Here is a 27,263-nt window from a genome sequence, read left to right on the forward strand (position 1 = left end):
AAAACTGAAACAAGTTTGTAGAAAATGATCTGAATACTTGGCATTGATTTAATCACATGCAGTGAAAAAGAGTAAGCACACTATCCCCAAATGCCACAGCTGGCATTATGTAAATAAACCACTAAACAGAGATTCAAATGTCTTTTCTTCCCATATATGTGAGAACACAGTTGTATGTTCATGTGTCTTTTGGAGGGGATCCTCCACTCAGTATTACTTTAGTGGGCTTCAGTGTCCAACTTTCTTTAAAGAAACCATACGGGAGAGAAGACCCCTCCCTACACCCCTTGGCAGCCAGAAACCAGATGTGTTAATCTGAGCTACACAGTTCCTGCTCCCACCTCAGGAAATTCATCTGCAATGATGAAAATCAATGGGGCCATTGAGAACTATTTGTGTGGTGAACTATTTGTGTGGTTACAGCAGGATCCAATAGCGTTATGCAACAATCTTATGGAACAGGAGAATGGTGCTTTGGCCAGACTGTTCCTGCTGAGCCACATCCACCTCTTGGCTTCTGGGGTTGCATTGGTTCTGCTCACTCCAGGTACTGCTGTACAATCTCACACCACGTCCACAACCCCAGGATTCTTGCTGCCAACTCCTAGAGCCACTTGCAATTACTTGTCAACATAAACCTTTTTTAAAGATTTATTTTATTTATTTGAAAGACAAAGTTAAGAAAGAGAGAGAGAGAGAGAGAGAGAGAGAGAGAGAGGTCTTCCCTCCGCTGGTCACTCCCCAGATGGCTGTAATGGCCGGAGCTGAGCTGATCCAAAGCCAGGAGCCAGGAGCTTCTTCTGGGTCTCCCAGGCAGGTGCAGGGGTCCAAGGACTTGGTCCATCTTCTACTGCTTTCCCAGGCCATAGCAGAGAGCTGGATTGGAAGAGGAGCAGCTGGGACTAGAACCGGTGCCCACATGGGATGCAGTCACTTAAGGCCAGGACTTTAACCTTTTGCACCACAGCGCCAGCCCAGTCAACATAAACCTTAACACAGTGGTTTCCCTGCATCCATGTAAGACAAATCATGAACTGAAAAAGACATATTTGTGAAAAATGTTAACTTCTAAGTAGTAGATATGAATAAATATTGAAGGAAAGGTTTTAGAGTGTTTTAATTCATAATTAATAATATACTGCAATAGTTTTTGTAACCCTCTCTGTATTTCACTTCTCAAAGGATAATACCCTAGTTTCCTGCTCTAACAAGTAATGCTATTATTGGCTTTCACAATGGTGGTCCTCATTCACATAAGAACCTTGTCTGCAACAATTTGGGATATTGACACTAAAACTTAGGAGTTAGGTTATATATAATCTTTGCATCTATTGAAAATTATAGGGAAGACAAGATCCAAAGGACCTAGTTTACCATTTTTATTAAATTTAGTGTAAAATTCAGATAACAACCTCAGAGAGCAGGCATTTTGCCAAGAGGTTAAAATACCTGCATCTCAAATTGGAATGCCAGGGTTTGATCCTGGGCTCCCGCTTCTGATTCAAGCTTCCTGCCAATGCACACTCAGGGAAGCAGCAAGTGATGATGTACATAGTTGGTCTGTGCCACCAAAGGGAGACACCTGGATTGAGTTCATCGCTCCCAGCTATAGCACTGGTCATGGCCTTTTGTTTATTCTCTCCCTTGCTATCTTGCTTGCTTGCTCTCTCACTTGCTCCCTCACTCTCCTCCTCTCTTTCTAGTCTCTGAAATTAAAAAATGTTCACACCCATGTCCTAGCCATGTGCCCAACTACATTCAACACAGGATTAATTAAATTCACTGTGGACTCTGGACCCTGTGATATTCACTCAGGATTAAAGGAAGATATAAGAGAACTAATAAATAACACAATGTGTCCCAGATAATGTTCATTGTCTCCCACATCGGCAGCTGCCTCTCCTTTTTATTTCCAAGGTTAGAACCCTGTTATCTACATCTCTAAACCTCTACTGACATCTTTATACAATGACAAATAATTTTAAAATAGCCTTTTAATGAAAGAGTTTCCAGCCTACTCTAGAACCCAACAAGCAATTTTATGGTCACAGTGAGGACAATAAGTATGTGGGTTCCCAAGTACATATGGTTGGTTAAAGAGTCTGGGAAAAACCATAAAGAAAGTTTTCTTTAAACATAAAACAGAAAAAAGGAATTAACTGAACAAAAGATGACATGGATTTTGTCAGATGGGGAGTGTGGGAGCAAGGCAGAGAGAATGTTCAAGAAGAAACTACTTGAAGGAAGGCTAGAATGTAACAGAACACTGTGCATCTCAGGGAGATCATAAGCATACAATAGCCACTGTGTGGAAATTACACATTAGGATGGAAAATAGATGCAGCAAAATGTTGCTATCAGTTAATTTCTAAGGGGTGGCCCAGTATGTAGAATGAGAATTTATTCAGTCTCAACAGGAACTGGATTGCAATCAGTTATCCAAGGCTAAGACTGGGTGCTACGAGAGGAGGAGTGGAAACTTCAGTAGCTAAAGAGGATGTCACATGCCCACCAAACACCGAGTTGAGGAATGCAGACTAATGCCCTTAGGACTACACACATGGTACCCTTTGTAAAATGGTACTCTTTGTAAAATTAAATTAGAGCCTCAGAATTCCTCAGTACTGACATCCTTATATGAGGAACTGCAAGCTAACTTAGTACAAATAGCTGAGTTGGAGTCAATTACAGCAGCTGAGCTTCCGACAATGGTAGGCGGCCAGCTGATTCAAATAAGGCAAAACACCACGCTGTAACTAATTCCTCTGTCTCTGTATATCACTTCTGTTTTCTGTCCCCAACCACATTTCAGTCCCCGAGTTCCTTAAATCTGTTCTGGTCCTGCTTCAATCTGAAAGCTAATTAAGAGCTTTCAACTAAATTTGTTGTAATTTTATCTTTTGACAGCATCATGGTTATTTTCAGCTCAGAAATGAATATGGATGAATCAGCAGAACAAAGCCTCAGAACTCGAGACTGTGTATTCTAGAGAAGAATAAAGAGACTCCCTCCTCTCCAAGGTGAACCTGAGGAATTCTTGCTGTGCTCTCCACAGAAATTCTACCTATTATTATTAAAAAGAACAATAGATGAATTCCCTGCTCTGTTCTTTCTTGCAGTAATGTTTCTCCTAAATACCGAAAGAAATGATGGCAACACTCATTGACTCATTCATTCAATCATTCAACAAATATTTTTTTGAACAGTTATTATGGCAGGTACTATATTTGGGATATAAAAAAAAAAGTTACCTACATTCACAGAACTTATGACTTGGAGGAAAATATCCTCTATAATACATATTATCTAACATATTATACTTCATAACACAATTATATTATTTTAACATTTATGTATTTTAACATGCTGTGGAGAATATGTGTTTACTTTGTGATGCACTTGATCTTTTATTGTTATGCTTGTTGTTTAGATTATTGACAATTTTATCATAGAACTCACTAAAGATTGTGATCATTGGGGCTGGCACTGTGGTATTGTGGATTAAGCCACCACTTGCAATGCTGGCATCCCATATGGGTGCTAGTTCAAGTCCTGGCTGTTTCACTTCCGGTCCAGTTCTCTGCTAAAGGCCCTGGAGAGTAGGGTAAGGTGTCCCAAAGTCCTAGGTTCCTACACCCACACATGAGACCTGTATGAAGCTCCTGGCTCCTGGCTTCAGTCTGGCCCAGCCCTGGCCCTTGGAGGCCATCTGAGGAGTGAACTGATGGATGGAAGCTTGCTCTATCTATCTATTTACCTACCTACCTACCTATCATCTATCTATCTATCTATCTCTATCTCTCCCTCTCTCTCTGTAAGTCTGACTTTCAAATAAATAAAATAAATCTTTAAAATAAAAAGATTGTGCTCCTTACCAAATCCAGTAAAGTCTAGATGACCCCAAAGGAGACTCACAATGTGCAAGGCCCTGGTGAAGAGATGGGCTGCATGAGCTCATGCAGAGCTGGTCCATTTCACACCCACATGTACTTGCTGGGGTGGATGCTCCATGAGACCTTTAAGTTGTCCACATAGTACATGCCACATATCCAGTGCCAAATGCAGCGTCTCATTGGTGTTCAGTAAGCACTAAGGAGCATTTATTCAGATAATAAGTAAAAGGGAAAAGAGGAGAAAATGTGGCCAGTATCCTGAAACCAGTCAATGAGAATGAGGAATTTGTTCAGGATCTGGTCACAGAGCCTTGGAGAATGTATCTGTATTCCCAGCGACTGTTCTCTAAGCCCTGGACAGAGAGGGCTGCAGGAGCACTATCCTCACCCCACCCCTGCCTCCAGGGCGGAGTGTGTCCTCCCACTCTGAGAGGGGGAGGAAGCCGCAGGAGACGAGGTCATTGGATGTCTGGGAGCTGCACCAGATGACTAGTTCCTGGGCACAACCAGATCCTTCTGAAGGCTTGGAAATCTTACAAGGAATTTCACAGGAATTGAATTCTTGCATTAGTTTGCGGAGGTACAAGCAGATGGAAATTATGTGTTTTAATGAATCATTTCTTGTTTTCAAATCTCAGGATCAGAGGTCGTCAGTGCAACCCTGCCCCCCATGCGTGGTAAAATATCTTTAAAGCATTTCTGGTAGAAGCTCATTCACTTCTGCCTGGATATTTTTAGTTATGGTCACCTGAACAAAGGGCACGTCCAATGCCTCACACTGTAGATAGCACGAATTCAACAAAGATAATTTTCCCAGATCCATGAAGTGGACATCAATCACCTGAAAAATTCACAAACACTTTAAAAGGTTGCAAACAAGTAAAACCATAGTTTTAATTCACAAAATATTTATTAAATTTCTGTGGGATGTCAGAATTATAATTTAAAAGTGTGTATCAGTATCAGTCTTCTTTCTGTTGAGAAATTAACTATTTGCAGGAAACAAATGTTCTACCCACATGGTTATTAGAAGATCAGTTCACAGCACATATATTGGTTATACAAAAAAAGTGTTGTATGATTTTTTTGAGAGAGAGAAAGAGAGAGTGTGTGTACACGCACTCCAATCCACTGGTCTAGTCCTCAAATGTCTGCAACAGCTGGGCCAAAGCTGAGAGTCAGGAATTCAAACCAAGTTTCCCACACGAGTAGCAGGGAAACAACTACTTGAGCCATCACCAATGCCACCCAGGGTCTGTTTTAGCCAGAAGTTGGAGTCAGAAACCAGAGCCAGGAGTGGAATTCAGGTAATCCAGCATAGGATGTAAGCATTTTAATCACTAGGCCAAATTTTAATTACAACACTCAAAATTTTATGTATTTTTAAATGTAAAACAATAAATGCCTGACCAGTACAAGGAGACACAACTCAAAAGAGAAACTAAAAATACTAAGCCAGGTAGTTCACTTAAGTATCCACCAGGTTGTGCTAGTGACTCAGTAACATTTTTAAACCAAAAAAAAATTATAAATGAAAAAGAATATTTCATGAGACTCATATTTTGTATCTTAGGCCCCTAAAATGTAAACTCATGGATCTTCTATAACTCCTTTTATAAAAATTAAACTCATCGAAACACAATTTTTTAAAAATAAAAAGTATTCTTTAGAGAAAAATTAATTAAACAGTTGGAATATATTCAATTTGCAAAACATATTGGACAATGTCTTTGTTGGGTAGTGGAAGGAGTAATGGCTAAGACTTGACAATCACAATATAAATAAAATACACAAGTATAAACAAATAATTCCAATACGACAGGATCATCACTGGCTCCAAGTGTTTCTTGTTTTGCTCACTGCTCCATTCCAAAACCTAGAATATATTAACAGCCCAATAATTATTTGCCAAATGAATGCTGTCATGAATTCATGATTATATAATAGATGTTGGTAGTTTTTATGTTCTGCTTATCAATATAATCTAGGATCTAAATGTGAAATTTTAATATTGAAAACAAGGCATGATTGAATATTTCTATCAACCAACAATAAATGTGTTTCTATCAAATAGTGTTTGAAACCAGGTTAAAATAATCAGGTGAATTTTTTAAATTTTTACTTATTTGAGAGGCAGGGTGGCATAGACAGCTGGTTGCCTCTCCAAATGCCCACATCTAGGGCAAAGCCAGGGTCAAAGCCAAAGCCAGGAATGCAATCTAGGTCTCACATGTGGCAGAGCCAGCACTGCTGCCTCCCAAGGTCTACTTTAGCAGGATGCTGCTAGAGTCAGACTGGAGCCAGGAATTGAACCCAGGTCCTGTGATGAGGGATGCAGCCATCTTACCTACTAGACTAAGTGCCCAACCCTATTTGGTGACAATTTCAATTTTACAAATCTCTCAGATCCACAGGAATAACTTCTCTTTCATTTTAGAATAAATGTTGTCAAAAAGATTTTTTATAAGTTCTCCCCAGAATATTTTGTATTATTCAATTGCATTATTAAATTTGTTGTACTTTATTTTATTTCAGCATATAAAATTAGTTGACAATGAATTTTAACTATATACAATCTCTGGAGAGACATATAAGCCCAGAATAAAGCTAGCCCATCTTTCAACCCTGTAAGTGCTAATATTGAAAACAAGGCATGATCGAATGTTTCTTCGTATCAACCAACTGTATTTATTCTGCTCTATGGACAAAGTTATCAAGAATATTTGCATGTGTCCACTTTGGCATTGAAATCACTACAGAATATTTCTCACATAAGGACATGGGGCACCATCTTTACTACTACCTTCTTTTTCATGTTGTCAATCATCTCTCAATTGCTGATCTCTATTCTCCCATTTCTCTATTTCATGTTTCTATTTCTTTCCATTCCTTCCTGGAATGCACTGTGTATTAGTGCAGAACCCCTGCAGCTGAAACCAGACAAAGATGGGCTTAACTAAAGTGGGATCTGCCACATTCTGATGGCTTTAGCAGATTCCTTAACTGAATCGTCATTTGCGCCTTGATGAAAGAAGATAACCAGCAGGAGTGTGCTATTTCTGCCTCAGAAGCAAAAGACAAATGGGAGTTGCCTGGGAAGATACTCAATCCACTCCATACAGTTTCAGGAATAAAATATTCTTTTTACAGTTAGGAAAACAAAGAAATTTCACTCTTGTAGCTAGTCCTTTGATCCTGAGCTTAGACAGACTAGTCTGTGGATGCACGAAGCCAAGGATATTTGTCCACAAACAGCTAGAATATAAAAGAAGAAAAAGTGAATCATTTTATTTCAGATTCACTTAACATAACATGCACTTAACATAACATAATTGTATTAGAGCTATAATACCAGAAATACAATTCTATGAACTTTGTCCAAAGTGGAAGGTAGTTTGGCAATTCACTTAACATACCATAATTGTATTACAGTTATACTACCATAAATACAATTCTATGAATTTTGTCCCAAGTGGAAGGTAGTTTGACAAACAGTGTAAGTCCTTGGAAATAAAAGCAAATGGGAAAAAACCAACAAGACTTTCAGTTCTAGCTTGATTTTTTTAAAAAAGATGTATAAATAAAATTATTTCCATAAATCCTATTTTATGAAGTGCATTTAATCAAAAATTGACTATAAATTCAACCCAAAAAATTCTTTTAGCATCAATGGTGTGGATCACATGATTTTTCTCCTCAGCTTTATCAATAAATACATCATATTAGTAGATTTCTTGATGTTCAACCCCATATGAATCCCCAGAATAAACCCCGCTTGGATTGGATGAATTACTCTGTTTTTTCTTGCTAAATGCTTGCAAATATTTCGTTTAGAATTTTGTGCTGATATTTATAAGTAAGGTTTGTACGTATTTTTTAATGCAATCTTTTCGGAGTTTTGGATTTTTTTTTTTTTTACTCCCTGTGTGAACGCAATTTTGAAGAGATTTTTTTTTGAGGTTTCTAGGCTCTGAATTCGTTCAGACAGTATCAGAATTATCTGTTTGTTGTTAGAATTCTTCTGTGAAACCATCTGGGTCTGGCAGTTTTAGTGATAGAACTCTTTAACAATTTTACTACTTCTGTAGAATTGTAATATTTTGATTTTTCTATCCCATCCAGAAATCATGTTGTTCAATTATGTTTTCCTAAAATATGGTCTCTTCAATCCAAGCTTTTAAATTCTTTGAACTAAGGCTGACAAAAACCTAATTTTTTTATTTCCTTTATGATTATTCCCCTTTTCTCCTACTTTTTTATTTGTTATCTCCTCTTTCTCTGAATTAGGATACCCAGCAGTTGAGATATTTCATTCATTTCTCTAAAAACAAGCTGTTAAATTTTTTACTAACTCAGTTATTTTTCTGCTTTCCCAATTCAATATTTCCATTTTTAAAGTGTATTGATTTCTACTTGTCTTTCTTTAGTTGGTTTTATTATGACTCTTTTCCAGACCTACTAAGTACAGAATTCATTTACCTTCATTGTCCTGTTTGTTAACAGAATAAACAGTTATCTGCTTTTTCTAGCCATTCTACAATTTTTTATTTTACTTTGATTTAAAGTAGCTTAAAAGAGACTGCCTAACACCAAGGTAATAGAGGGGACCAGCGGTGTAGCTCAGCAGGTTAAGCCACGACCTGTGATGCTGGCAACGTATACAAACTCTAATTCGAGTCCCACTGCTCAGGTTTCTCTTTATTTTTTTACTTTATTTAATAAATATAAATTTCCAAAGTACAACTTTTTTATTATAGCGGCTTTTCCCCCCCATAACATCCATCCCACCCACAACCATCCCATCTCCCACTCCCTCTCCCATCCCATTCTTTATCAAGATTCATTTTCAATTATCTTTATATACAGAAGATCAATTTAGTATATACTAAATAAAGATTTCAACAGTTCGCATCCACACAGAAACACAAAGTATAAAGTACTCATTATATCGTTAATTCACATAGTACAACACATTAAGGACTGAGATCCTACATGGGGAGTAAATGCACAGTGACTCCTATTGTTGATTTAACAATTGACACTCTTATTTATGACGTCAGTAATCACCCAAGGCTCTTGTCATGAGCTCTATCTCTCCTCTCTTTCTCTCCCTCTCTCTCCTCAACCCACACCACTCAGACAAATAAAATATCTTTATAAATCTCATGGAAAATGCTTATTATAAAAAAGGTGTGCATGGGATTCAACATTTTTTTTCATGAAAATAAACATTTTAAGCCATTTATTTGAAAGGCAGAGTTACTGAGAGAGAGAGAGAGAGAGAGAGAGAGAGCGGGAGAGAGAGCTCTTCAACTTGCTGATTCACTCCCCAGTGCCAGCAACATCTCAGGCTAGTCCAGGCTGAAGCTCAGAATTTCATCCAGGTCTCCCATGTGGATGACAGGAACCCAAGTACCTGGGCCACCATCTCCTGCCTCCCTTGCACACTAGCAGGAAACTGTACTGTAAGTAGAGGTGGGATTCTGTCCTAGGCATTCTGATACAGGATGTGGACATCCCAAGCTGCAACTTAACTTGCTATGCTATAACACTGGCGTATCCTATGCCTTAACTTATTACTTGTTTTTACCAAATAGCAATTTATTTATTTTTTATAGCAGCGTAGAATCACTTTTGTTCTTCCTCTTTATTGACTTTTTCCTAATGGGTGGGCCTAGACACAAACAGTCCTAGAGGGTGGTATTCAGTGAGGCCCAGAGGGTTGACTAGCAGTGAACAAGGTGTTAATTCAATTGCAACAAGTGAGTTAATATACGTAAGGCACCTCAAACAGTGCACATATATATGAGCATGCTAGGTAAACGCTGAGTATCGTTATTATGACAATTTACATGTAACTGAAGTATCAGAGTTCTTCTTCTTCAAAGATCTCCTCCGTTTAATAAATAGGAGAAAATATAATTTGTCTCTTGGCTGCTCATTCATCAGCCCATGCTTCAGGTGCTCCTCTGTGCAGTTCTCAGCACCCTCCGTGGATGTCTCACTGTTGTTTGCACCTAGAACGCTGCACTTTCACACCAGTGCCAGCAGAGAAGTAAATAGGGAGAAGACTTCCCATTGCAGCCTTGTTTCTTGCACCAACACACACTGTGGAACTGCTCAATTTTATGGAATAGAGAGTTACAAGCAAAGCAAAAGACAGACTCAGTACCTTCATTTGACTCTTCCCATACCCAAAAGATAAGCACCAAATATTTTTCATTGGGGGCTCACCTCAAGACAACCTCAAATTCTACCCTCTATTCAGATAGTGCTCATTCTTCTGCCATGATGTGAGATTCCACTTTCTTATATCTCCACATGAACTGCACTGGCCCTAAATTCACCTTCCTCCCTACACACACAGCAATTAATGGGAGTTATATTTACTGAATTCTCAACTATTCAAACTAAAATAGCAGAATGTATAGCAGAGCAGTACAGAATTGCCTTTGGCACTCAAAATGCAAATCACTTTTGGTACCCCTAAGAGTGAGGAGTATAATATGAATCCACTTTCTTCTTAATTTCTCCAGTGGTTAATCTCTCTCTCTCTCTCTTTCTCTCTCTCTCTCTCACACACACACACACACACAATCCAATCTAAATCAATTTTAAAAAATAAAAGAAATTTCCTAAAAACTCCATAATGTACACCATATCTTCAGAGCAGGACTGAGATAACATGCTACATAATCATGCAAATCCATGAAAATTCTTTGTTCTCCCTTTCACCCTGAGACCCATAAAACCTATGAAATTTGTCTAATTGCAAGATTGGATTTGTCTCCAGTTATCATCCCAAGGCCCACAAAGTTTGTAACTGAGAAGTAAAAGATTTGGGCTTTGATTTATCCTTATACATCAAGCCATATGAATTTCTTGAGTGAGGCCTTCTTTTATGTGTATATATATGTATATAAAGGCCAGGATTTACAATCCCTTGGCAAGCAAACCCTCTAAGATTTGGGAGATTGGCACTAAGGAATCTACCTTTGGTCTTTGGTAAGACTGCTCAAACTAGATTCTCATACAATGACCTGTCTCTTCTCTCAGCCAGAAATGTTCTTACTTAGACAAACTCATTCAGCCTACCAAGGAAAAAATGCAAAGCATTGGAGTCTCATTTCATTCATCTTTTCGACCTAAGATAGAATCTAGTAAACTCTAGGAAGTTAATAGATGCTAAGTTGCATTCAGTGAGCCTAGTTAAGTGGTACAAAATGATATAATTCTGAAGAAGACTATAGGCAAGAGAGTTCCATTTATCTAAGTAGAGAAAATGCCCTGTTTGAGGAAATAAATTAAAATTACCTGTAGATAAAAGGGTACTAGGGTATGAAGTTTAACAGGAATTAATCACCAAAGGTTCCAACAGACGCGTTAGAAGAGCACTCTCTTCAAAGTTTTATCCAGGGCAAGTTTAACATCTTTATTCCTCAAGCTGTAGATCAAAGGATTAAGCATGGGAACCACATTGGTGTAAAATATTGATGCTAACTTGCCCTGAGCCATAGACCCAGGAAAAGAGGTGGTTAAATAGGCAAACGCTCCTGACCCAAAAAACAAAGCAACAGCAGTTAGGTGGGAGCCACACGTGCTGAAGGCTTTGGATCTGCCCTCAGCAGAAGGAATCCGGAGGATGTTGGAAAGAATCAAAGCATAAGAGATGAAAATGCTGATACTGGATACTGTAATGACCACTCCAACGACAATGAAAAACACCAGCTCATTGACACAGGTGCTGGTGCAGGAGAGTTTCAAAAGAGGGAGGACTTCACACAGATAATGGTCAATGACATTAGAATCACAGAAGGTCAGTCTCAGCATGTTGCCCGTGTGGGCCATGGCCCCAGCAAATCCTATCACGTATGAGCCAAGCATCAGCAAAGAGCACAGCCGAGAGGACATAGTAATTGTGTACAGCAGAGGGTTGCAGATGGCCACAAAGCGATCATAGGCCATCGAGACCAACACATAACACTCGGAGTTGACAAAGAAGCAGAAGAAAAACAGTTGAGTCATGCACCCCACATAAGAGATTGTATTTTCTGATACAAAACCATTCAGCATTTTGGGAGTAAACACACAAGAATAACAGAGATCTATAAAGGACAAGTTGAAGAGGAAAAAGTACATTGGGGTGTGAAGGCTGGAATTCAGTGCAATTAAGATGGTCAAACCCATGTTGCCCACCATGGTGAGCATGTAGATCCCCAAGAACAGGAGAAACAGGGGGAGCTGGAGCTCTGACGGTTCTGATAATCCCACAAGAATAAACATGGTCACAGAGGAGTTGTTTCTCAAAGTCATTCTCTCAGGAGAGTCGTCTGGGGAAACAAGGACAAAGCACAAAGAGTGATGACAGTGACAAGTGCAGTGAGTGGAAGAAGGTTCTAGGAGATGAGCCAGTACACATATAATCTTTTTCTTTTGCCTTTCTTCCCTCATCAACAGCCCTCCCCATCCTAAGCTATTGACAACGTTTCTATAACAGTAGCTGAGTTCCCCTGCATGGACCATGAATTAAGCTAACGTGTATTAGCACAGGAAGCAAGAGTTCTAGTTTCATTTAAGCGGTGAGTAGAAAACATACTTCAACTGGCTGCCCAAGGATTCTCAGAAAGACACCCTAAGATCCAGAAATTCACTGCCTCAACTCTGAGAGAGAGTTCCCATGTTGTGTCCTTGCATTCTCTGCCTCCTTCTCCCAACTTCATATCCGGTTCCCACCGAGAGGGAGAGCCGGGAGTGCCCCCTGCCAGCTCTGTACCTCTTGCCTTTCTCCTCTAAACCCCTTCATTCCACCTCACCTCACCTCAGAGTCAGTGTCAAGGGTATGGAAGATATCAATGTTTTCCAGAGCCCTTGCTTGTGAGTTTAAAATAAAACCATCAGGAAACTTGGGATTCAGATCTTCACCTTTCTTCTCCCAGCTCGGTCTCTTCAATGCGTGGCCTTATGCTATGTTGTTTTCTGTTAGCAGACGGTGGTGCAGCCAGTGAAAAGCCTTACGTGCAGACTTTTCTGATGACCTTGGTGCTGAGAAACATAGCTTTTACAGACCCAGTTTCCAAGGTGCTTGAGGAACAGATAAAGGCTTCTGTTTGTGAATTTTCCCAGGTGGTCTTCAACAACTGTGTGAGGAAAAAAAAAAAAACCTAGCAACCCTCATTCTCACCAGAACTTCACAAGCTTGACAAGGGGGAACTTTAAGCCACTTGATGATCTCAGGGACCTGCTTAGAAAGTTTCCCCTGGGAATGCCTCCGGGATCAGTCTCTAGAGGGGAGAAACTGTGCTGTTGTTTGTAGCCTGAATCAGATGCTTATATCATTTATTAGGAGTCAAGGTTATACTCTAAGTTCCCCTTTAATCCAGGGTTTTCATGTCATTCTGTCCTGAGTTTATAGGCTCATCTTCTTCTTTCACTAACTCTTAGAGCCTATAATTGACTTCAAGACAGAATGGTCACATTTTTGCTACCATTTCCAATTTTTCAAAGGGAGCTTTGAGAGTAGAACCATATTTAAAAAAAAATCCAGGTTGTAGGAGCTACAGAGAGCACCTCAAACAAAATACTTTTAGGACCATGAGCTGCTCAGAATGGTAGAGACACCACACCACCACCTCCACAGACACCACCTACTCTCAGTTCTACTAAAGGACACAGACAGGCCTTTACTATATATGAGGAGATCAAAATATCACAACACCCATGCCAGGAAGTACACACACACACACACACACACATACCCTGCATGGAGTTACTCTATAGATGTGCAGTCTTAAGGTACAGCAACAGATGTACCTGAGGGTTTAATCCTATCATTATTCAGATGACAAAGTTATTCTTTATATGATCTGTTCTATGAATATACTCTTACAAGAATTCAAATCATAAAAGCACTTCACTTATAAATTTCCACTGCAGCTGCCTAAAATAATCCCAATTTTTCCTAGGACAGTCCTAATTTACACCAATTATCCATGAATAATTACTAATAGCACACCTCATTTCACTCTCAAAAGTGTCAGATTTGGATAACAAATTATATGGTTGCCCTACTAAAAAGAGCATAGGCAGCTATTCAGGTCCTCTGACCCCAGCAGTCTCCTAGACTCTCTGATTTCTATCTCCTTATTGACACAGTCTGTACTTCTCCCTCCTTGCCCTCAAAATACTGAATTTACACTGCTGAACAGGCAATGCTGTCTCTTCAATAGATCTTGGCTTCAGAATTGGGAAGAGTATTGAATGCAAGCTGCTTCTGATTTATACCTACCCAAAAATCCTAAAGCAAAGAAATACCCTAGTCACCTGCTTAAAATAGATAAAAAGGAAAAATAAAGGTAAAAGATGAGACTGGTACCAGGAATAGACATTAGTGCAATACACTGTTGGATACATTTAGATGGATAGATTAAATTGTTTAGTAGTACTTAATAAACTTGGGCATATTCATACATTCTGAACCAGCAATGCACTACTAAGTGTATATCCAATAAAATAAGTATACATGTTTATTTAAACACATGCCACATATGTTCATAGCCTCATTGTACATAATAGCCAAAAACTGAAAATAATCCACATGTCTAACAATCGGGTAATAAATGGTAAGATATTAACAATATAAAACTCTATATAGCCATGCTATATAGACATATATGTCATAAACCTATTATGAGGCAAAAGAAACCAAGTACAAAAAAGTACACAGTTTTGTTTCTATTTAAATAAAATACAAAATCAAGGAAACTAACCTATAGTGTTATACATCAGATAGCCTTTACTCGTGGCCAAGAAATCAAGAGTAAAGAAAAGAAGAGACATGAAGACTGCTTCAAGGATCCCAGCAATGTTTTGGGTCTGATAAGAGTTCTGGTTGTACAGATGTGTTCAGTCTCAAAAATTCATTGAGCTGTACCTTTATGTTACACTTGTTTAAAAGTATTTAAAACAGAACTGGAGAACAAAAAAATCATCCTACAAAACTAGTTTAAGACTAAAATTACTAAACAGCTTTGAGTCATGATTTCCTCGTTTGTAAAATGAGTATTTACTGACCTGACAACTTAGTATAGCAAAACATTCAAGAAAAGTAGCACTGTTTTTATTTCTCATCCATCTTGTGCCCCTTAAAATAAAAACGTGTTATATTTTTCTTATATAAAAGGAAAAAATCAAGAAGAAAGAGAATTAATGCATATGGAGCAACTACAAGTCCCTGGCATTATGCTAGATGTTTTCCAATGTAATATCATGTTTATAACAACCACACAATGTGTGTATGTGTGGCAGATTGTTTTTTTTCCCAAAGATGTCCATACCAGCACACACACACACACACAGCCACTCATATGAGTCCCACACTTTGTATTCTACATGTTCTTAGTGTAATAGGACTGGCATTCCTCCCATCAAGAGATGAGGTTGGGGCACTGTGGCGTAGAGTATTAACCTTCCACCTGCAGTGCCGGCATCCCTTACAGGCAATGATTCAAGTCCTGGCTGCTCCATTTCCAACCATCTCCCTGCTGATGAGCTTGGGGAGGGCAGCAGAGGAGGCCCAAGTGTTTGGGGCCCTGCACCATATTGGAAGCTCCTGGCTCTCAGCTACAGCCTGGCCCATTCCCAGCTGTTGCTGCCATGTGCTGGGGAGTGAACCAGCACATGGAAGATTTTCTCTCTCTCTCTCTCTCTCTCTCTCTCTACGTCTCTACCTTTCAAATAAAGAAATAAATCTTGAGAGAGAGAGAGAGAGAGAGAGAGAGAGAATGAGGTCTATGTTCCCTACTTTTTCCTCTAGGCAGGGACACCGACATCTCCAACCAATAAAAAATGGTGGAAGTGCTGCTATGTGACTCCCACAGCTAAGTCATAAAAGGTTATGGTTTTAGGTGGCTGTCTCTCTCCCATTCCCTTTCTCTCTCTCCTCTCCTTCTTTTAGTTTGCAGTCTTTCCACGCATTTCTCTTTTGTCAGTCCCTTGCCTTCAAGATAATCATACTGGAACCCTCTGGTCTTGCCTCAAGATACACTACAGGGGGCTGGTGGTGTGGCACAGAGGGTTAAAGCCCCGGCCTGCAGTGCCGGGATCCCATATGGGCGCTGGTTCAAGTCCTGGCTGCTCAACTTCCAATCCAGCTTTCTGCTATGGCCTGGGAATGCCAAATCCTTGGGACTCTGCACCCGCGTGGGAGACCTGGAAGAAATTCTTGGCTCCTGCCTTCAGATTGGCCCAGCTCTGGCTGTTGCCGCCACTGGGGAATGAACCAATGTATGGAAGAGCTCTCTCTCCCCCTCTAACTCTTCCTCTCTGTAACTCTGCCTTTTAAATAAATAAATACATCTTTTTAAAAAAAAAAAAAAAGATACACTACAGTTTATTTACCTAGTGTTGAGGGAGAACAGAAGCCCTGTAGGGCCTACATCTGGGGGAGAAGGGAGGATGGGGGGGATGAGCATCAAGAAAAATGACCAGGGCAATGTCCAATATAATTCTGGATTCCTTGGTCCAGTTATCCTTTAATACCCAGAAAATCTCTTTCCAGGTCCACATTTGAATGATGTTTTTGAGGTTTGCTCTTAAGCAGCAAATAGTATACATAATTTTATTATACATAAATATAATAAATAGTATACATAAAACTATATAAGTATATAAATAGTATACACAGTTTCTTACTCATTGCATTTTTCTATCTTGAATGACAGTTTTGCAAATGTGGAGCACCATGGCCCAGCAATGGAAAAGAGAGAAAACATTACCTCTTTTAATTAGCGTAGAAGTAATTTTATTCATCAACCAACAAATGTTCATTAAAAACAGCTATGCCTAGCAATACTCCAAATTTTACATCCGGAAAGAATTATCCTGATAAGACAGAACTAAGAATTGTGGGTGAAATATAAAAATCATCTATTTTTCATGTTTGAGCTGGCAGAAATAAGGGGAAATCTGTGCAAGCAAAAGAATTATGACTGATTCATAATACTGAAGCCCCCAAAGGACACATTCTTGTGGCTATGTTAGATTATGAAAAGAAACCCACAGAGGAGGCCAGCGCCGTGGCTCACTAGGCTAATCCTCCACCTTGCGGCACCAGCACACCGGGTTCTAGTCCCGGTCAGGGCCCCGGATTCTGTCCCGGTTGTCCCTCTTCCAGGCCAGCTCTCTGCTGTGGCCCGGGAGTGCAGTGGAGGATGGCCCAAGTGCTTGGGCTCTGCACCCCATGGGAGACCAGGAGAAGCACCTGGCTCCTGCCTTGGGATCAGTGCGGTGTGCCAGCTGCAGCGTGGCGGCCGCAGCGGCCATTGGAGGGTGAACCAATGGCAAAGGAAGACATTTCTCTCTGTCTCTCTCTCTCACTGTCCACTCTGCCTGTAAAATAAATAAATAAATAAAAATTTAAAAAATAAAGTAAATGGAGGGACCGGCACTCTGGCATAGTGGGTAAGGCCGCCTCCTGCAATGCCGGTTGGTATCCCATATGGGCACCGCTTTGAGTCCTGGCTGCTCCACTTCTGATTCAGCTGTCTGCTATGGCCTCGAAGGCAGTAGAAGATGGCCCAAATCCTTTGGCCCCTGCACCCGCGTAGGGGACCCAGAAGAAGCTCCTGGCTCCTGGCTTCAGATCAGCACAGTTCCAGCTATTATGACCATCTGGGGAGTGAACCAGCAGATAGAAGACCTCTCTCTCTCTCTCTCTCTCTCTGCCTCAGCCTCTCTGTAACTCTTCCTTTCAAATAAAATAAATAATTTTTTAACAAAAAGTAAATTAAATTGAAAGTATGTTATTGCAAAAATTGAAAGAAAAAATAAGAAAAGAAAGGGGAGGGAGAATACAATGGGAAGTAGTATACTCTTAAAACTGCCTATGTGGAATACATAAAATTTGTTCCCTTTATATAAATTTTTAAAAGTAAAAAAAGAATCAAATAGAATATTTTGAAATGAAAATCAGGTTACTGAAATTAGGAATTCAATAAATATGATAATTAATTGTGTCTATTAGACACAAGTGAATAGAGAAATGCAAACTAGAAGGTAGGTTTGAAAAAAATATCCATAAGTCAGCATCAGTGAAGGGTGAAGGGAAGCTATGAATTAGAAATCTAATTTAAGAAAGTAGAAATGAGAAGGGCCGACAGATAGTCAACCCTCCATATCCGTGGGTTCTGCATCCTCAGAGTCAACCTACTGTGGGTTGATAATATTTGGAGCAAAAAACTGTATCTATCAGGAACAGGTACAGACATTTTTCTCTAAACATTACAGTATGGCAACATTCACATAGCATTTACATTGTTTTAAGCATTATAAGTTATCTAGAAATGATTTAAAGTCCGTGGGAGGATTGCCTAGGTTATATGTAGACATCACACTATTTTATATAAGGCACTTGAACATTTGCAGATTTTGGTCTCCATGGAGGGTTTTGGAACCAATCTCTAGGGATACCAAAGGATGAATGCCCATATAGAGCTTTAACACAAGTTAGTCCCCATGATTTGCTCTAAAAATAAGGCAACAACCCAAACAGACAAGTCCATGCAATTCCAAACACAGAATCTAGATACAGAAACCTAGAATGAACAGATACACAAAACTAATTAGAAATACAAGTGTGCCAGAGAGAAGTTATAGATGCTATGAAAGCATTAAGCAGGGGGCCTTGCTGCATTTTCCAGATCAGAGAAGGCCTCTCTAAGGATGTGAAATTCAGTTTCTAAACTCGAATGCACACAGGAATAAACATAGCTGTTTGAGCCTGTCCACCATTGGTATGCCTTTGCATGAAGTTGGATTGGAGACAGGACTTGGCCACCTCCTGGGACAGTCTCCTACAGAACAGAGACTTGAGTTCAGCCAGCAGGGTGTTCACACAAGGATTCTGAGTTCAGGGCCAGAGACACAAAATAACCAGCAACAATTTCGATTCTATCGGTTTCACAGTGGAACAGCAGTTACCAGAGGCCGGGGAGAGCATGGGGAAACCTGGTCAGTGGGTATTCAGTCACATTTAGCAGAAACAAGTTCTGGTGCTTTCTTAGACAGTGGGGACACCATAGATAATAATAGTGTACTGTATATTTCCAAAAATATTGAAAAAAGGATGAGTTTTGTTTTTACTGTTTTTACCATAATGAAATGATAAATGTTTAAAGAAATAGATGTGGGCTGGAGCCGCGGCTCACTAGGCTAATCCTCCGCCTTGCGGCGCCGGCACATCGGGTTCTAGTCCCGGTCGGGGCGCCGGATTCTGTCCCAGTTGCCCCTCTTCCAGGCCAGCTCTCTGCTGTGGCCCGGGAGTGCAGTGGAGGATGGCCCAAGTCCTTGGGCCCTGCACCCCATGGGAGACCAGGAGAAGCACCTGGCTCGTGCCATCGGATCAGCGCGGTGCGCGGCGGCCATTGGAAGGTGAACCAACAGCAAAGGAAGACCTTTCTCTCTGTCTCTCTCTCTCACTGTCCACTCTGCCTGTCAAAAAAAAAAAAAAGAAAAGAAAGAAAGAAAAGAAAGAAATAGATGTGTTCGTTTATCCTGATTTGAACATTATACAACATATACATAAATTGATTGAAACATATAAGGTTCTCCATAAATATACAATTTTTAAGTGTGTATGTGTAAAGATAAAGAGAAACAAAGTGAAAAATCTACCAACTGATAACAAATGGCAGGGGGTGCTGGTAGTGCCAGCAGGAAAACCAGGGCAGCCTAACCAGGTGATCCTGTAGTGTCTTTGATGCAATTCTACCATCTCACTTCCCCACCTGCCTGCCCCCAAAGCAGATTCTCCAACCTGATATGAGATTCTTTTAACACCCCTATTTTTGCCAATTAGCTCTGTTTACCAAGGTTAGAGAGAATCCACTACCACCAATTGCAGCTAAGATCTTTGGCTAGGATAACAGGAACTAGAGGCCAAGAGGGCTGAGGATAGTGAGTGCAGACAGGATAACCCTCCTAGGCTGTGGGGCAAAGGCTCACATCTCTGTGATGAGGGCAAACACTCCCCAACTGTCACCTTCAAAAATGAGTGTAGCAAACACCCTTTAGTGTTGCTCTTTTGAACCACTTTCCCCTTCCAGGACGTGAATAAAATAAACAAGCATGCCAGAATCCAGACACTGTTGTTCTCCATACCCCCGCAATAAAGTTTTCAAAACGTTCAGCTCTTTAATTCCTCTTTTTTCCTTGAATAAGGCAAATTATGCTGCTTAGTGGAATGCATTCAGTTACTTTTTTGGCTAAACAGAGATGAATTCAATGAATTAACTGACCAGCTTTTTAAATGTGGTATCAGCCATAAAGAAATAAAATAAAAAGAATTATGCTTAACACTTGGGGAAGAAATGGAACAATAATTACCATTACCAATGATTATCTAGTGTATATTTAAATTAGTCAAAGTTACGATAGTTTTCTATTTTTTATGGGCTCTATATTCACTTCATTGTCTTTGATATACCTTACAAAATTAACAGATAGAATAATGTTTTACACACTTTTTAAAACCTCTACTCTTTTTTTTAAAGATAGATTATTTATTTATTTGAAAGTCAGAGTTACACAGAGAGAGGACAGGAAGAGAGAGAGAGAGAGGTCTTCCATCCGTTGGTTCACTCCCCAAGTGGCCACAATGGCTGGAGCTGCACCGGTCCGAAGCCAGGAGCAAGGAACTTCCTCGGGGTCTCCCATACGGTTGCAGGGGTCTAAGGACTTGGGCCATCTTCTACTGCTCTCCCTGGCCATAGCAGAGAGCTGGACTGGAAGTGGAGCAGTCGGGATTCAAACCGGTGCCCATATGGGATGCTGGCACTGCAGGCAGTGGCTTTACCTGCTACGCCACACGCCGGCCCCTAAAACCTCTACTCTTAAAATGTAGGTTGTTAAAGAAAGTGTATCTTTGATTTTATATCCAGTTGTTTTGTGCTGAATCTTTGTTCAGCAATAGTCTTGTACTGCTACACAATTACTGTGGAAATGCTCGATCCCTATTTTATAACATGATTTTAGAAATGCATGGCTGGCTGTTGGTTTGGGATAACAAGCAAGTTTATCAGAAAAAAAATCAACAAAGCATTCTTTTATTTTTATTGACTCAAAATATAATACACATTTATGGGATATAATGTGGTACTTCAGTATGTGTCTATACAGCATCATGATCAGATTAATTAGAATATGCATAACCTTAAACATGTATTATTTCTTGTGAGAACATTCAAAATCCTCTCATCTAGCTATTTAAAATATACAAAGCATTACTGTATATAAAATATGCAACGCATTATGCCATACTCGTTGTCTAACAAGTACAATGTTACAGTTAGGAGGAATAAGTTCTTCTATTCTATTGCACAATCGAGTGAATGTAGCAAAGGAAAGACATTCTGAGCCAAGGTAACCAAAAGGAAATGGAAAGGTCATAAAGGGTAGCAAAACACTGCAAATTGGGGAATGGCAATTTGCATTAAGAATTGAATTACTGGGGCATTGTGGCATAGCTGGTAAAACTGCTGCCTGCAATGCCAGCATCCCATATGGGCACAGGTTCATGTCTTGGCCTCTCCACTTCTGATCCAGCTCCCAGCTAACAGCCTGGCAAGAGCAGTGGAGGATGGACCAAGTGTTTGGGCCCCTGCCACCTACATGGCAGACCCAGAAGAAACTCCTGGCTCTTGGCTTCAGACTCAGCCATTGCAGCCATCTGGGGAGTGAAAGGGGATGGAATATTCTTCTGTCTTCTCTCTCTCTCTCTCTGTAACTCTGAATTTCAAATAAACAAGTTTTTTAAAATTGGAATTGGATTGCTGTATACATAGGAGGGAAATTGTTGAAATGAGTTAATATTGTTTATTAATTGTATCCTTCTTCCCTCACTGAGTCCAGAATCAATTGAAAACTTAGTCTCAAAATCACACAGGAAAAAAAATAAACTCTATTGCTGGTAAAGTTAATTGGGAGATCTAACTTGAATGTGCATCTACAGTATGACTGTTATTTCTCATTGCGTACCACTAATTAAATTTCTAATCCAGGTCAAAACTGAGTTGGTAACATTTGATCTTCCCTGCAAGGGAGAGCAGTCACACATGGAAGAGATGAGTTGGGTCCTGAGAATACGTCTGCCCTAATAAGAGAATGTGGTGCAGGGTTTGTGTAAGGGGAGAGGACCACACTGAACTACACACTCATCCTATGAATTTCTCATCAGTCTTGCAACCCACTTATCTCCCTTGAAATGGGGTAAGGATATGGGAGAAGAGATAACAATGCTTCCTCACTTACTTTCAGGGACAGTGAAGTTTCCCTCCCAAGCCCAGAGAATATGAGGTACAAAGCATTATGTGGGAAAGTCAGAGTTTTGGGCCCAGGTGGGCTTGGATTTGTCTATATTCAGTGGTGAGCAAGACGGAAGAATGCTAACATCACCAGACTTGAGTCTGGACTTTTGGAAATGAGAAAGAAGGGACTGGAGGTAGCAGAGGGATACACTGAATTGGGGCCATTCAGTTATAACAAAATTGCACTCAAGAGATTAGAAAGGGAATTTAGGATCATCAGATGAACATATGACTGTTAAAAAGCTCTTTGAAAAAAGAAAATGATTCATTTACTCTGTAAAGCAAATAGAAACATTTTACCCCCTCACACCGCCCTTATGACTCTAAACACATCACTAAAAGTCATGACTTTGATATATATTTTGAAAAGCTATTTACATGTTATAGCACTAAAATTAAATGGCAAAATAGAATATAATATGACCACATATTTGTGTGTATATATAAGGGTTCTACAAAAAAGTTTGTGAAAAAGGAGAATTAAAAAATACGTTTAAGCTGGTATTATGGCATAGGGGTTAAGGCCCAGAGGGTTAAGTCTCTGCTTACAAAGCCAGCATCCCATATTGCAGCACCAATTCAAGTCCCAGCAGCTCTGCTACCAATCCAGCTTTCTGTTAATGTGCCTTGGAAAGCAGAGCTGGCCCTGCCAACCACGTGGGAAACATGGATGGAATTCCAGACTCCTGGCTTTGGCCTGAGCACAGCCCTGGCTGTTATGGTCATCTGGGGGAGTGAACCAACACATACAAGGGTCCATCTCTCTCCTCCTGTTTCTGTTACTCTGCCCTTCAAGAAAATACATTAAAAATATCTTTAAAAGTAAAGAAAAATAAGTTATTTAGATGCAAAAAAGTATTTTGAAATCTGTGCACAGGTTTGTCGTAATATACATTTCCATGGACTTTTTAAACACCCCACATACACACACACACACACACACACACACACACAAGAAGTTTTGGAAACTTGTCTAAGCCATCATAACTATACACAGAAACAGATACACACATACACAGGAAAAAATTATATGAAAGTACATATACCAAAATCTCAAGAGTGGCAATCGTGTTTTCTTTTTTTTATTCTTTCGCTTATATCTATATATTCCCTATCATACATATTCCTACAACACATAATCCCTGCTTTGCAAATTTAGGAAGATTGATTTTAAAGTTAAATTAAAAAAAAATACTGCATACTTTCAGTGTTTGAAGGTCTCACTAGGGATTTTTTCAGCATTTATTCAGCATCTTCTGTATTTGTCAGGTATTAAGTTTCCCACCTGGGTTATATCACCTGGCCGAGGTTAGGGATATAACCTCAAGTAAACACCCTTTATTTAGCTGGATTACTGTGCAATCCATGTAACAGCAGTTAGCAGCTCTCATGCAAGCTTCTATTACTGATCTTATTAACTCAGTGCATTAAATAAGGAGACAAACTTTCAGTGTTTTTCCTTTGACATAAGTTGTTCACCAATTGTAGAGATTTGTTCATCTCAAAGGCAACAAGAATTTGGACACCGTACAAGGTGAATATGCATCACATGTGCTATTTCTTAAACACCCAGATTGAGCCTTCTGGAATGTTGCTAGTGTTAAGAATGTGGGCTCCTGAGTTATACAAGCTAAATTCAATTACTTAGCTCTTATATCTGTATAATCTTAGGCAAGTTCCTTAACTTCTTTAAACCTCGGTTTACCCATTTGAAAAATAAACATAATTATAAAGGTTATGGAGAAAGATCAAAAGAGAGGCTGTGTGTAAAGTTTATAGAAGATAGTTACATCTCAAAAATGTTATTTTTTGGTTTTGGAAAGAATGAGTTCCTTGACTGTAAAATTCTTGTCCTCATGCCTACATTCATTCTCAGATCATGGTAGTCTGAAAAGATAAAAACAAAAAATATATGAAGGTATCTGAAAAAATTGGGAAACAATGAATTTTTGGTTATTAAACCAGAAAAAGAAAAAAGAAAAAACTAAAAACAAAAATAAATGCAAAAGGAGAGGGAATCATCACAAAAAACACCATGAAGGAAGGCCCTTAATGGGGAGAGCAGTCATTTTTCAGGCAGCCAAAGCTATGGCATTTACAATCAAATTGTACAGACAACAGTCTGGGGGCTTTTTCCCTCTCATCTCAGACCTATTTCTTCCTTTCCTGTGGTCACACCGGTCACTGATAGGAACCTGAGGAAGCCATCACAGGGGCAGGTAAAAAGTTGTAACAAGAGGATAATAGATGATACTTGGTAAGACATGCACTGGGCCACAGAGGATTTCCTCATTCAAGTTGAGCAACTATGTAAGTCAAGCACAGGTGTGTCCAGAGAGACCAAGACACAAATGAATATTTCACAAACAGGAGTATGCTCACAGAATCACACTAGCTTACTGCTCATAGCTCAGCTTTACACACTCTCTGTAAACAGAATCAATGTTGGCCAAGGAAAGAACAGAACGAGCCTCAGACTTGCCATTTTACTAGAAAGTCATAAAATGATTAAAACATGGTAGGTACTAAAAGGACATAGAAACTACTGTGAAAAGGCTTCCACTGGCCAAGTCAGGAATACCCTGAACACCAAAGTAATTACAAACAATAATCAATCATACTCCATTAGATAAAATCAGAATGGGTGAGTTCATAGGAATACAAACGAAAACAGAGTACACAAAAATGGAATGGATATGAAAGAAATTGACATTTTGAGATTTGATTATCATTTATAGCCTTTTTCTATACTCCTGAGGAACAGTGGTTTTCCTACTTACTACTTGTTGGATTCTTTATTTAGTTAAGTGTGCGATTATAAAGTAAATTGGAAGTATTTCATCATAAAAACTACAAGAAAAATAAGGAGGGAGGAGAGTGGGAATACAGGAGGAAGAGGGGGAGGGTAGGATGGGAAGTACCATTATGCTCTTAAAACTGTTTATATGAAATAGACAAAATGTGTTCCCTTTATATAAATTTGGTAAAGTAAAAAAACAAAGAAGACTCTTCTTGACAGAATTCCAGCAAACAAATAAAGAAGGATTGCTAGAACTAGACAATCTCCATTCTCAATCATCAGAGTAATAGTTAATTCAGACACAAGTCATCCATCAATGGATGTTAAAACTAATGAGTGAAAATTTGAAAATCAATAAGATGTTTTTCATAGTCTCAAAATATCTCTCCCCACAATTTATTTTCAATGACAAAGGGGACAGTAGTAGTCATCCCCAATAAAATTATTAAGGACTTGAAAAGTTACAGAAGCCTGGGTATTATCAGCTGTCTCCAGAAGCAATTCTAGGAGGAGATAACACATTGCCATTTGTGAGAGTAAAGAAAGAGGAAGATTTACTCTGAGAAAGCAGCACTTTGCCCTGCAAGTCTGCAAAGGCAGCCATGATCCTGGTGACTTTTTCTAAGCGTATTTATCTTTTCAAGACAAGCAGTCAGGAAAGTACTCTGGGAAAACTGGAGTTCCATAATCAGTGATTTGTTTTCATTGCACAAAATTGTCTTCAGTGATTATCTCTGGGAATATCAGTTTAAATGGAGAATTCAAAATATGCCCAACTGGTTAGATTTTAGAAAATTTTCTTCAAAGGCTAGCATTCAATTGGATAGCAATTTGGAGTTTAACTGTCTTATATAGTACCATGCGCTGTGGTGCAGCGAGTTAACGCCCTGGCCTAAGGCGCCGGCATCCCATATGGACGCCAGTTTGAGATTCAGCTGTTCCACTTCCAATCTAGCTCTCTGTTATGGCCTGGGGACGCAGTAAGAGATGGCCCAAGTCCTTGGGCCTCTGCTCCTGTGTGGGAGATGCGGAAGATGCTCCTGGCTTCAGAACAGTGCAGCTCCTTGTAGCCAATTGGGAAGTGAACCAGTGGATGGAAGACCTTTCTCCCTCTCCCTCTCCCTCTCCCTCTCCCTCTCCCTCTCCCTCTCCCTCTCCCTCTCCCACTCCCTCTCTTTTTCCCTCTCCCTCTCCTCTCTCCCCTCTCCACTCTCCCATCTCTGTGTAACTCTGACTTGCAAATAAATAAATAAATCTTTTAAAAAATACCATGCACTTGATGGTAAAAATGGGTGGAGAGTCAAGGCCTATAAATCTAAGTAAGGGTAGCGTTTTTACGACAGACATGGGTGACATGAGCTAGTGATGGGGATCACAAGTGAACTAAAGGATGTAACAGGCGACCAGGGTGATGGGACCAAACAAGTCCATTTATGGGGTGGAAGAGAAGACCATGCTGCCAGAAGCATGAGCAAGTCAGCTTCTAAACGTGCTACAGATTCTGCCCAGTGCCCTTAAACCCTTGTTAAACCTCCACTCCACACGCATCAGGCATTGTGCCAGGTGTGGGTGAGGTCTAAACAGACACCAGGATCTGCTCCCACAGAAACCAGAATTCAATTTGTGATAGAGTGGAAGTGGAAAAGCAAGCAAGCAACGCCTTACTTTGTGACCCGTGCCTCAAAGGCTAAATGCTGTGAGAACACAAAAAAAGGGCATTGAAACCAAAGAAGGAAGAGAGAAGGAGAAATTCTAAAAAAGATGCTTCACAATAGATTACCACCAGGGGAAGGCTCAAGAGTATCTTCCCTTCTTCTGGCTAAATGGGTTGCAGAAATATGGCCAAGTCAAGAAAACAGACATTTAAGAAATAAAGGGAGGGACCCGGTGTTGTGGCACAAAGCACTCAATGAAACAAAAATATTCTCTGGACCCTGAGCTGACCACTCCAAGCTGTAGACTTCTTCACTCCAGGTTTGCAAGCACATTAAAAAGAAGGAAATGACTTTGTGTTAAACAATTGCTGCATTCTGTCCTTCAGTTCCTCGACATTTTCTATAAGTTCTTGCACCCAGCATCATCACCAAACCTCTTCAAGTCTAAGTCCCTGAAGATCCACACCACCAACTCAGAAGGTATGATGCTTGCTGCTCTCTGGGTCCTAACACTTCACTCCCACACACTCCCCAAAAGTCTTCAAGAATTTCTCTG

General features: G+C 39.8%; 1 protein-coding gene across 1 annotated transcript; it reads right to left on the bottom strand.

Moving 5' to 3' along the window:
- Nucleotides 1-8,836: 8,836 nt before the first annotated feature.
- On the bottom strand, nt 8,837-13,015 carry LOC100343024 (olfactory receptor 8B4). The gene has a single exon (XM_051818899.2). The coding sequence runs from the start codon at nt 12,414-12,416 to the stop codon at nt 11,277-11,279; it is 1,140 nt and encodes a 379-aa protein (XP_051674859.2). The 5' UTR covers nt 12,417-13,015; the 3' UTR covers nt 8,837-11,276.
- Between the last annotated feature and the right edge of the window lie 14,248 nt (nt 13,016-27,263).

The sequence above is a fragment of the Oryctolagus cuniculus genome, chromosome 1 (assembly GCF_964237555.1).
Source record: "Oryctolagus cuniculus chromosome 1, mOryCun1.1, whole genome shotgun sequence".
Taxonomy (NCBI): domain Eukaryota; kingdom Metazoa; phylum Chordata; class Mammalia; order Lagomorpha; family Leporidae; genus Oryctolagus; species Oryctolagus cuniculus.

Excerpts from the sequence above, each read along its gene's own strand:
- LOC100343024 (XM_051818899.2), bottom strand. The coding sequence starts at position 12,416 with ATGGTCCATGCAGGGGAACTCAGCTACTGTTATAGAAACGTTGTCAAT.